This window comes from Prionailurus bengalensis, chromosome D2 (assembly GCF_016509475.1).
Source record: "Prionailurus bengalensis isolate Pbe53 chromosome D2, Fcat_Pben_1.1_paternal_pri, whole genome shotgun sequence".
In the NCBI taxonomy this organism is placed as follows: domain Eukaryota; kingdom Metazoa; phylum Chordata; class Mammalia; order Carnivora; family Felidae; genus Prionailurus; species Prionailurus bengalensis.
Genome location: NC_057351.1, coordinates 7,118,931 through 7,131,122, shown reverse-complemented (window position 1 = coordinate 7,131,122; position 12,192 = coordinate 7,118,931). Strand labels below are relative to the sequence as shown.

The 12,192-nt window shown below is 47.0% G+C and overlaps 1 protein-coding gene across 3 annotated transcripts in view; it reads right to left on the bottom strand.

Annotated features, from left to right (window-relative positions):
- Positions 1-3,655: 3,655 nt before the first annotated feature.
- Positions 3,656-12,192, bottom strand: part of PAPSS2 (3'-phosphoadenosine 5'-phosphosulfate synthase 2) — a 74,428-nt gene continuing 65,891 nt past the window's right edge. For all 3 annotated transcript variants that reach the window (XM_043597994.1, XM_043597991.1, XM_043597992.1), the window contains 4 exons: positions 9,906-10,041; positions 7,829-8,097; positions 6,276-6,505; positions 3,656-5,540 (listed from right to left, as the gene is read on the bottom strand). In XM_043597994.1, coding sequence (XP_043453929.1) covers positions 5,399-5,540; positions 6,276-6,505; positions 7,829-8,097; positions 9,906-10,041 — 777 coding nt within the window. In that variant the 3' untranslated portion in view covers positions 3,656-5,398. The remainder of the gene's footprint in view (positions 5,541-6,275; positions 6,506-7,828; positions 8,098-9,905; positions 10,042-12,192) is intronic.

Genomic DNA, 12,192 nt, shown 5'->3' with positions numbered 1-12,192 from the left:
GCTGACCTGCCCATCAGGGCTCCAAAACGGGGCGGCCTAGTCAGCTACTGAAGGCTGTCAGCCTCGGTGAACACACTTGCTCTAACAGGCACGGATTACAAAATACACCATTATGTAGGCGGGTTGGAGACACTTCTGTGTGCCTGGTGTTTGTGTGTACTAGACTTGTTTCCTTCCGGGACTCTGTTGGAGCTGTAGCTCTCTCTGATTGTTTTATAGAATTCCTTTTCCCTTCTGAGGATAGGATGGGGGTTACAGCCTCTTTAGTGGTTCATGGAATCAATATCTTCCATAAATGTAGATTTTCCTTGGTGAAGACACATGAAAAAGCCAGTCTCTTAACAAGTTCACAATTCCAGGTTGATACTGGAGTTGTTTTCATGCAAGTAGCCCATCATTATTTCAACCTGGGCTGAGCTGAATTTTGCCTTTGAACTATTTATGGAAAGCAGGCTTGTGAAATATAAATCAAGATTTTTCTTTCCACGTAAGCATGTACAATGCAGTACAGTTTGTAAGAACTGTCACATTGTTTTGTGAACGAAGTGCATAGCAGGTTCAAACCTCTGGGAAAAAACCCAAAACCAACCATATTTAAGAACTTTACCAAGTAAAGCATGTATTATGGATGCCAGCAATCATTAATACATATGACATTAAAAGAGCTGTGTCCATCCGTTTGTGACTTACGTGTTTGAAAATGATAAAAACTGCATTACTTTAAAAAACATTCCATAATTTAAGTATCTTACTCATGGAGACTGGCCTTCCCTGCAATTAATCCAAATTAAGAGGTCTATAGGAAGGGTAATAGGCTGGGGTGGGGTGGGGGGTACCTTGTTACAAGAGAGAAACCGTTGGTAAACTCACCGCCTCCCCTGAGGGGGCCCCTAAGAAAGAAGGATTTGTATATTGTGGCTAATAAATCTCCAAACTCTAGCCAATGACCCATTTATGTTTGGTAATATCAATATAAGTTCCGTAATAATTTAATTTATTTTCATTAAAATAGTTTCCAACATGGGGCGCCTGGGTGGTGCAGTCGGTTAAGCGTCCGACTTCAGCCAGGTCACGATCTCGCGGCCCGTGAGTTCGAGCCCCGCGTCATGCTCTGGGCTGATGGCTCAGAGCCTGGAGCCTGTTTCCGATTCTGTGTCTCCCTGTCTCTCTGCCCCTCCCCCGTTCATGCTCTGTCTCTCTCTGTCCCAAAAATAAATGTTGAAAAAAAAAATTTTTTTTTTAATAGTTTCAAACATAAGCAGAAAAGCCAGGCAGTCCTCTGGCGTGTGTATTAGCCACCTGCTTGTATATCATTCTCAGCATTCGGTGAGCGGGCAATTGAGTGGCCCGATAATGGTTAATATTCATCAAAGAACTAAGTGCATCCGAGGGAGGAGAAAAATCCGTGGTTGTCAATACCTGTGCATGGCTCATTCTTGACAGTTGATGCATTTTGGTAGTGAGGAAACGCTTAGATAATGGAACCTGTAGCAAAACCTCAGGCAAAAGCTGCATTGTTACTGTTGCATCCAAACTTCAGACGTAAGAGCAGTTGGTGGTCTGGTGCCCATCTAATTTCTGATCACCTACTGTCCTACTGTCAGGGAATCCTGAAGATCAGTACCAGACCTGAAAGCCGTGTGACAGAAAGGAGGAGAACAAAGAAAAAACGAAATCCAACTTGGTGTTCTCAAGTAACCGAGATCTGTTTCTTTGTGCCAGGGAGGATGGGTTGGAAGGAAATCCTATCGCCTGAATGTTGACGTACAGTAAAACCTTGGTTCACGAGCATAATTTGTTCCAGAAACATGCTTCTAATCCAAAGCACTTGTATATTGAAGCGAATTTCCCCATAAGAAATAATGAAAACTCAGAGGATTTGTTGCACAACCCAAAAACATTCATATAAAAATGATTATAATAATGCAAAATAGTAAAGAAAATACAGAGAAAAATAACCTGTACTTACCTAGTTCTACCTTTGAAAACCTTCGTGGCTGGTATTGAGGGAGACAGAAGACAGGGGGGTTACTGTGTAGGACAACTTTCACTATCACCAACGGAATCACTGCTCTCTGTCGACTCAAAGGAATCTTTTTCTGCACGGGGCCATTGTATACGCTCACGTGGATGCTGACCACAGTGCAGAATTAATAAACTCTTGTCAAAGACTGTATTTCATGTAACTGGCATAAGGCAGCAGAGGAAAGGGCCTCTATCTGCAGGCAGCCTGACCGAGAATGAAGCAAAGCCTTCCTAACCTTACTCGTCTGGAAAAGCAAAGGACCGTCCACAGGTGCTTTGAAGGGACAGAAAATACACCAGTGCCAGTTGTGGGCACTTTCCAACATCCTGAAAAATCACTGATTTCTGCCAAACACCACAGCCTGAGACCGAGCATCTGAACATGGGAGATGATCACCTACAATCCCAGAGAGAGAGAGAGAGAGAGAGAGAACTGGCTCAGTTGTGATCACGTGATGTTTGGTGTCACAAATGCCTCATACCACAAGACATCGCTCATTTGTAAAGGTAAAATTTATTAGAAATGTTTGCTCGTTGGGGCACCTGCGTGGCTCAGTTGGTTAAGCATAGGACTTCGGCTCAGGTCGTGATCTCCCAGTTCTTGGGTTTGAGCCTCCCATCGGGCTCTGTGCTGACAGCTCAGAGCCCGGAGCCTGCTTCAGATTCTGTGTCTCCCTTTCTCTCTGCCCCTCCACCACTCATGTTCTGCCTCTCTCTCTCTCCCTCTCTCAAAAATAAGTAAACAGAAAAGGAAGGGAAAGAAAAGGAAGGAAAGAGAGAAAGAAAAAAAGACGAAAAAAAGGAAGAAAGAAAAATGTTTGCTCGTCTTGCGGAACACTCAGAACAAGTTACTCGCAATCCAAGGTTTTACTGTATTTGGAAGTTCTGCCATTATCTGACCGAATGACTTACATACGCCTTTCCAGGATTTTTTCCCCCTGCCCTGTACATTCTGGCGTCCTCCCTGGGCACCTCTTGTATCTCCGTGTCCTTAACACATTTCCTGCCCTACTATGTGCTAATTGCCACTAGGAATGAGTGAGCAGGCTCTGGACGGGAAGAGGGAGGGACAAAGAGTGGCAGCCTCCAGCGGCTCTTCCACCAGTGTTTACACCAGCGTTCTACAAAGTGAGGATCCGCAGCCAAATTTGCCCCCAGCCTTTGGGACAGAAAGGAGGCAGACAGGGAGGGGAAAGCCCAAAGTACCAGGTGCTTGGAGCCCCCTGAAAGCAGGGGTGGAAACAGGTGCCCTTTCTCGAGTGGCTCCCGTTGGAAAAGGTGCTGGAGTGGGTGATGTGAATACGAAACAGCAAAGAGACCGCTCCCCACCCTGCTGGTGGGACTGCCTGCGGGCACTTGGAGAAAAGGAAGCAAGTTAGGAAGAAAAGGGTCAGATCCTCCTGCAGTGACATCCTGAGGGGAGTCCCTAAGCTACCAAGTCACCCCTGAACACAGGAGGAGCCATTCACACGTACAGCACGGTTTATTAAGCGACTCGAACAAGGGCAGACAGCCTCCTAATTGCGGTGTGAGGGTTGCTGCTGTCCGTCTCCAATTATGCAAAGTCACACAGCTCTCAGCACTCATGGGGCCAACCCCCACTCAGCGTCACAGGCAGAAAAGACTCCGCTTCCATTCTGAGAAATTTATTAAAAACAAGCATTGCTTGTCCGTGGAAACAGTCATTTGCACTATGGTGGTACTAAGAGCAGAAAAGCAATTTTAAATACATTTTTTGAAATCACAAAATGTATCAGTTAAGGCACTACATCCCTCCCGTCTCATGTTTTCAATAAATACGCTGTTGTTTTAAAAAGGCAGCAATGAGTACCTCTGATTATTAAACCAATACAGGCACTATTCTCGTAAAGGCAGTTACGTTTTGCTGTGGCCACTGTATGTGGTTTATTCTCAAAAGAGCTTTCATTAGCGAAGATTAGCATTTAAAAAAACAACTGAGAATATGAAAAAAAAATCACAGTTTTCTCTTTCCAGTTTTAAGTCTCTCCCAGAGAGACCCAAGTACACAAGGTACCGTTTCTTCATATATTCTTTGGCAACAAGGAATCATGCGTAAAGTACAAAAGATCACCTCCCAAGAAGTAAAGCCATTGGAGGTTAGGTGTCGGCACAGCATAAGTCTTTGGAAAAGTATGTGGGGTTTTTGGGCTTTCTGGCGTTTTGATTTTTTTTTTGCAGCCGTAAACTACAAAACTGGTGAGAAAACTCTGGACCTTCTGGCATTCAAGAAGTCTGCTTCGCGGGTGCCCTGGTGCAAGGAGCTTGGCCAAACCGACGGGCATATGTGCAGTGCGCACAGAGCACCAGACAGGGAGTCAAGTGGCAGCGTGCCCATTCGGGCCCCCCGTCCTCCCAGTCCTTCCTAAATAATACCAGTGGTGATTTTTCTGGCAGCCTCAGCAGCTCACGGAGCATGTGCTATGCATCGCCTAGTGTGGTCCTCTGTGAGACCACAGGGTTGGAGGCCACGTTTTCTGTGGTCTCTTCCCATCCCAGCAGCTCGCTAGTCTAATGGCGTGAACTGGTTTCCGTTGCAGCTGCAGCCGACAAGTGCCGCCTCACCCAGGACACGGTGACCACAGCAAAGAGGAGGGAAATTAACCTGCCACAACAATGCCAGATGGTTGGAGCCCCGGGTGCAAATCTTTCGGTCAAAGCACGCTCCACTCTCCAACTGAAAATCACCCTTTAACTGGACTTCGATTACTCACACAAGGGCGCTAAGACTTCTTTATGAGACAACGTAACTTCCTCGGCAGAACGAGGTTGCATGGATCCGAGATTAAATTCGCATTTTCACACATTTGGTGTCTCCAGGCAGGTGAGCACCTAAAAGATTGGGCAGCGAGGTTGTACGAGGTGTGACACAGGGGCAAGGATCTTATGCGAGCCACACCTCACTTAGGGTGAGCATTGTTTCCCCCGCCTTAGGTCAGTCGCACAGAAGAGGTTGCTCACCTGGTTTATTTTACTACCGTGACATTGGGCGAGTGCAGGTTGGCAAGACTTACGCCGGAAGACACGCTTTTACCTTCTGGTGAGGAAACTAGGCACACGGTCAAAGCATCAAGAAATCCGGGACCTGCCTAATCAGATGCAGAAGAGAATACAACTAATTTCATTCTGAAATCATAACAGCATTGCTGTCCCTGCTAAGATGTGGTCTTCAGTGTGACTTTCTTTTATATATTATTGAAGTTGACTTTAAATTATAGACACAATTTTTAACCTTGTCATAAAACACGAAAAATCAGTCACTGAGAAGCAATCATATGCCAAGCATCTAATCACAAAAATAGAAAAGGGAATCCAAGAGCACTTCAAGAAGAAACTTCTGGAACCGGAGGGCAATTTAGTTGTTCTTCTCCAGGGACCGGTAATAATCCGTCAGGACTTTCCATGCTTTGGGGGCCATGAAGCCATCCGGGGGATTCTCTCCTTCCCGGGCCAGCTTCCTCATCCGGGTCCCTGAGATGAAGTCGAATTCGTTGTGCCTGTCACAGGACAGCAACACAGAACTCAGCGTGGGTGAGGCACATCGACCCTAAAGGTGCCCGCGGTAGGTGACGGGGTGTTTAGACCCTGTTTTTTTCTGTAAAATGCTGCACTTTCTGGAATGGGTGATTCACTAGGTCTTCGGTAAAGGAGTGTGCACAAGAAAGGGCAACTGATAGGGGCGCCTGGGTGGCGCAGTCGGTTAAGCGTCCGACTTCAGCCAGGTCACGATCTCGCGGTCCGTGGGTTCGAGCCCTACGTCAGGCTCTGGGCTGATGGCTCGGAGCCTGGAGCCTGTTTCCGATTCTGTGTCTCCCTCTCTCTCTGCCCCTCCCCCGTTCATGCTCTGTCTCTCTCTGTCCCAAAAATAAAATAAACGTTGAAAAAAAAAAATTAAAAAAAAATAAAAAAAAGGGCGACTGATAGCAGGTATGCATTCGACATTTCCCGTGTACCTGCTCTGTCTTCTGCCCCGCCTGCGTCCGTGAGCTCTGAGCTCAGGAGAGACGTGCTGAAAGCGAGCTATGGACGGACCCTCTACTGACATACCAGGTGGCCATGCTACAACTTTACGGGGACACACCATGTGTAAGACCGGTCTTGGCCTTCAAGGGACTCTCATTCCTGCTAGGAGAAGGTGGAGAAGCACTGGAGAGCTTGCACGGGGCCCAAGCTTTGCCGCCTCTTTCTGGTTGAGCAGATGTTGATGAACGCCTCCTCCTCTGGAAACCTACCTTGCTGGATCGTAGAAGTCCATGGCTTTTTTGGCTTTGTTGTAGGCCGCCACTCGGAATGGAATGATTTCCACAGAGGTCAGGCCGGGGGCCATGCTCAAGACCTTGCCCCCATGAGTGGGTTCATACAGGTCTTTCTTGGTCTCGGGGTGAGGCATTCCGGCGGGGTCCCGGCCCACGATGTAGAAGTTGGCCCCTGCGATCATCCGGGACCTACAGTGCCACTGGACCTAGGAGACATCACGGGAGGGAGATGCTGGTCACCCCTGGCCAACTCTTGGGTCCCTGTTTACAGAGATGCCTTTATTCTGCTGTAAAAATAATTCAGTGACAGGATCACCTAATAGGTGCAGAAGTCTGTGGGGTATCTAAGACCCCAAGCTCTTCTTCATGCTTGTTTACATGAGGTAGGAGCTTTAGACCCGAATCCCACCCCCCCACCTGACCCCCCAGCTTCCTGGAACCTGAGGTTGTATTTCCTAATCGCTCTCTCCAAACAGGCAGGTGAGCCAGGAGCATGGGGACCTTACTGTCCTACAGAACCATGTGAATCTTACTTTCCAGGCCCTCCCTATTCAGAATAAGTCACAGTTTAAAGGAAATTACAAATTCCAACATCTTTGATTATCTGATTGCCAATAATGAGCTGATTATACACAGACATCAATTCTAGTTTGACACAAATATTGGGATTTCAAAATGAACTGCCCTCTCTAAAGCTGAGACAGAAATATGGAGGGTGGAGAAGAGAGCCAGACACCAGGTACTTTGATCTGGTTGAAGAGAATTAACTTACTAAACTCGCTTTGGGGCATTCCAAACAGTTGAGACCCTCGAAGTTCATCATACTTCCTGCAAACGTGTTCAAACCCGCTACAGTGGTGGTCCAGGAGGACAAAGAAAGTCTGTTTCACAGGCTCTCTGTGTTATGATCAAAGGGGACACTGAGCTTTTAGTGGGGCTTTCTAATGGAGCTCACCGGGCCTGTGTGGTGACTCAGTGACTAGACTTTGGAAATTGAATATTAGGTTCAATACAGTTTGCCCAATACCACCTCAGTTAAGCTGCATTATTCTCCTTATCTGCACACCAACCTCCGTGTTCTCAGAGGCAGTGCGTAACAGACTCGACTTGGTGTTTCTAGCATTTTTACAGAAATGAAATGGAAACCTAATGAAGTTGGATAAAGAAGAGAGACCAGGGGGCACCTGAGTGGCTCAGTTGGTTAAGCATCCAACTTCGGCTCAGGTCATGATCTCACGGTTTGGTGAGTTCGGGCCCCGTGTGGGGCTCTGTACTGACAGCTCAGAGCCTGGAGCCTGCTTCGGATTCTGTCTCCCTCTCTCTCTGCCCCTCCCCCGCTTATTCTCTCTCTCTCTCTCTCTCTCTCTCTCTCAAAAATAAAACATTTAAAAAAAATTTTAAAAAGAGACAGCAGGAGACTCCAGAATCTGCTCATGAGGGAAAAGGATCCCAGAGACTCATTCACTCCTCTTAAGTCAAGTCTGAGCCCACATTTCTGAGGCCCACAGCCCAGCCTGGGCACAGCTCACCTCTGTGGGGCCGGCATACAACATCGGAGACGGGAAGATGGCCACGATGGTTGACTTGGGGTCCAGGACGCCTTCCTCGAGCACAGCTGCATGCTGCTTCATCCGCCAGTCCAAGGGCACATCGTCGTCCTTGGTCCAGCCACCCAGAGGGTGCAGCAGGAGCACGGGGTGCTTGTAACCCCTCTCCAGGAGTCGGCGGCGGGTGTCCTGCATCAGCAGAGCGTGGCCGTTGTGGACGGGGTTGCGCAGCTGGAAAGCAAACACCGCATCTGGGAAGGGAGAGGAGGAAGGCGAGGTGAAGGAAGTGCACGCTGTCGCTCGTCCGCAAGAACAAGAGGAAATGCAGGGGAGCTCCCCTCTGCTTGCAAGAATCGTTTAGTAAGGCCAGTTAGAACTTTGATTTTAAAAGAAAGGAAACACAGCTACGTCTAAGGCACAGAGCATTTGCTATGCCCATCAGCTTTCGAAAATCAACAGGAGGGGCGCCTGGGTGGCTCAGTCGGTTGAGTGTCACACTTTGGCTCAAGTCATGATCTCACAGTCCATGAGTCTGAGCTCCACGTCGGGCTCTGCACTGACAGCTCAGAGCCTGGAGCCTGCTTCAGATTCTGTGTCTCCCTCTCTCTCTGCCCCTCCCCAACTCATGCTCTGTCTCTCTCTCAAAACTAAATACAACATTTAAAAAAAACAACAGCATCCAGAGACTCCACCTGGGGCTTCAGGACTCTTACTCCAAAGGTGCCCACAGTGCCAGACCGCATCCACAGGGCGGGGACACACAGGCAGGAAGCCCTAGAGGGAGAGCCTGAGTCGGAAATGAAGACATCTGTGGCCAGGGCCTTTCCAGCCAAGCACGGCTCAGGCCAGAGCTGGTGCTGGTCAGTCCTCAGTTTACCCTTTGCTCCTGTCTCTCACGTCCCCAGCACAAGAACCATGACCAGCAACTTCTGGGGCCTGGGAAAAGTTTCAACAATCTAAAGACGTAAAAAAATATTTCACCTTCAACTGTCAAAAAAAAAAAAAAAATCTCCAAAACTCCTCCACTTAATAATGGGCTCCTGGGGCATCTGGGTGGCTCAGTTGGTTGAACATCTGACTCTTGATTCCAGCTCAGGTCACCATCTCACGGTTTGTGGGTTCGAGCCCTGTGTCAGAGCTCTGTGCTGACAGCTTGGAGCCTCCTTGGGACTCTCTCTCTCTGTCCCTCCCTGGCTCACTCTTTGTCTCAAAATAAATAAATGAAACTTAAAAAAAATAATGGACTCCCGAGAGGCTTAATTTTTCCTTCTAGTTATGAAAGAAATATCCATTATGGAAAATTTGGGAAATACAGAAAAGCCCAAAATAGGATATAGAAACTACCTGAAATCCCATCATGATTTTTTTCTCTCTCTTTTTCAAAATACATAAAATGAAAATCTTCCTGCCCATTGGTCCCTGTCCCCAAGAAGCAGCCGCTGTCACCTGCCATTTGGCACATACTCTACACAGACCTTGGGTTATATACAGTTATTTAACTCAAGAACAGTTATTTTATTTTGTTTTCCAGAACTCTGCTCTGCATGTTATTCTGCAGTTTGCGGTTTTGCTTAGTAAATACAGCCGGGGTGTTTTTCTGTGTCCGTGCATATCGTTAACGGGCTGCAACTATTCCAATATATGGATATACGTCAACCTTATACATTCATTCCAGTCTGTGTCAGTACAAATGCTGATAGAGGCTTCCAGCTTTTTAAAACTATAAAACATGCCGGGGCATCTGGGTGACTCAGTCGGTTAATTAAGCGTCAGACTCTTGGTGTTGGCTCCGCTCCTGATCTCACGGTTTGTGAGTTCGAGCCCTGCATCAGGCTCTGCACCGAGCTTGGAGCCTGCTTGGGATTTTGTCCCGCCCTCCCTCTCTCTGCCCCTCCCCTGTTCGCTCGCTCTCTCTCTCTCTCTCTCTCAAAATAAACTTAAGACCATTAAAAAATTTTTTTTTAGCTATAAACCTGCCGCTTCCTGGTATCTTTAATTCTGTAGCGGGAGGGTGGCGACGAGTGTTGACAGACTCACCCACTCGAGCCAGCCTACTCACCAGCATTCATTTCTTTACATTTCTGCTTGAGCTCCAGAGGTGTCAGGCGGAACTGGTCCAGCCCATCGTTCCACCTGATTCTCTCCAGCACCTGCAGGTCTCCACCAACCAGCCAATCCCCGCTCTCCATCACCATCTAGAACAGACCGTTAGCAAAGTTGTTGGAGATTAGATCAGCTTCTGTTTTACCTGGAAAAAAAAAAATGTTCTCCTTCCGAACCGATCTCGGGTTCCTGTTGAAGAACCACCTTCAGTTCTTAAGCATTTCTAGCGCAGCCTTGCTCAAACTATGTGGTCTCTCAACCCCTTTATGCTTTTCAGAATTACTGAGGACCCCCCAAAGAGCTTTGTTTTTGTGGCTCTTACCTATCGTATTTTCCGTATTAGAAAGTAAAAGTGGGAAATTTCAAAAATATTTATTAATTTGCTTAAGATTAATATAAACCTACTGTATAGTAATATACATAACTTTATTTTTAGTTAAAAATAAATGTTTTCCAAGAAAGAAGAGAGAGAAATGCATTGCTTTACATGTTTGCAAATCTCTTTAATGTCTGAGTTAATAGAAGGCGGTGAAGGGGGCCTGAGGGGCTCAGTTAAGCGTCTGGGTCTTGATTTTGGCTCAGTTCATGATCTCAACAGTTGTGAGTTCAAGCCTCTCATTGAGCTCCAAGCTGACAGTGTGGAGCCTGCTTGAGATTGTCTCTGCCTCTCTCTCTGCCTTTCCCTCCCTCCCTCACTCTCAAAATAAAGTTTATTTTTTTTTTCAACATTTATTTATTTTTGGGACAGAGAGAGACACAGCATGAACAGGGGAGGGGCAGAGAGAGAGGGAGACACAGATACAGAAACAGGCTCCAGGCTCTGAGCCATCAGCCCAGAGCCTGACGCGGGGCTCGAACTCCCGGACCGCGAGATCGTGACCTGGCTGAAGTCGGACGCTTAACCGACTGCGCCACCCAGGCGCCCCTCAAAATAAAGTTTAAAAAAAAAATAAACTCTTGGTTCACTGAGTTTGTCAGTTTCTCAAATGTCGACATATTTCAGTTTAGGATGTAAAAAAATTAATATTTGATATCAATATCAATATTAATATCTATATACTTGATATTAATATCAATATTTGATATTTATTAACATCATCAGACAATTTTGTAAGGGGAAGATGCCAGACCCACTGTGGCAAATAAAAGCTTTCCAGCATTTTTTCGTTTGAAAGCTCAGTTTGAGATCATTGGCAACCAACACCCTCCATTGTTTTCCTTGAAGTGACAGGTTCACTGTTTTGTTTTTGTTTTTAAATATCTGCCAAATAACCAAGTCTGAGTAGCCATAGTTTGTCAGTCATCTAAGCAAAAACCGCATTTCCTGAAAAAGTGGCTGGTTTTGCTCATGGCTCAGGTGCCCGACTGAGTCTCCGACTGAGACAGCCGTTGTGTATCCTTGCGTGTGGCAAAAGCGCTTTTGTGTGCACTGCCCGTCTCGTGACACAAACTTTTTTTTTTTAACGTTTTTTATTTTTGAGAGAGACAGAACGCAAGCAGGGGAGGGAGAGAGAGAGGGAGACACAGAATCCAAAGCAGGCTCCAGGCTCCGAGCTGTCAGCACAAAGCCCAACCCGGGGCTTGAACCATGAACCGTGAGATCATGACCTGAGCCTAAGTTGGATGCCTAGTGATAGACTATTAAAAGGAGATGATCAAGTGTCCACATTCAGTAATTGTTTTTACAGCTTCATCAAGAACATTCTTGGGATGCATGGGTGGCTCAGTCGGTTAAGCGTCGACTTCGGCTCAGGTCATGATGTCCGCATCGGGCTCTGTGCTGACAGCTCGGAGCCTAAGCCTCCTTCGGATTCTGTGTCTCCCTCTCTCTCTGCCCTGCCCCGTCTTGTGCTCTCTCTCTCTCTCTCAAAAATAAACATTAAAAAAAGATAAAAGAACTTTCTCAACTGAGGCTGGCACTGCCTTTCCTGCAAGTGTGTGTGGTGAGGGGCACAACCACCCGAGTGTGGCTGGCTGTCCCTGTCCCGAGTCTGAGGAGCAGGCGGTTTTATTCGCCACTGCTGTTGTACCCTCAGTGCTGACGTCAGCACGGTGAAGATAGCAAATAATGTCTCAGGAGTATGAACAGTTTTGAGACTGGGGTTCTGGGGAAAGGTCTTGGGGACCCCCAGTGTTCTGTGAGCCACTCTCCGAGGACCACTGCCAGTGCATTCCTAATACAACCTCACGTATCTTTAGACTGTTTTCAATAAGGACCCAGAATAGAGAAGCTGGAAAAAAAA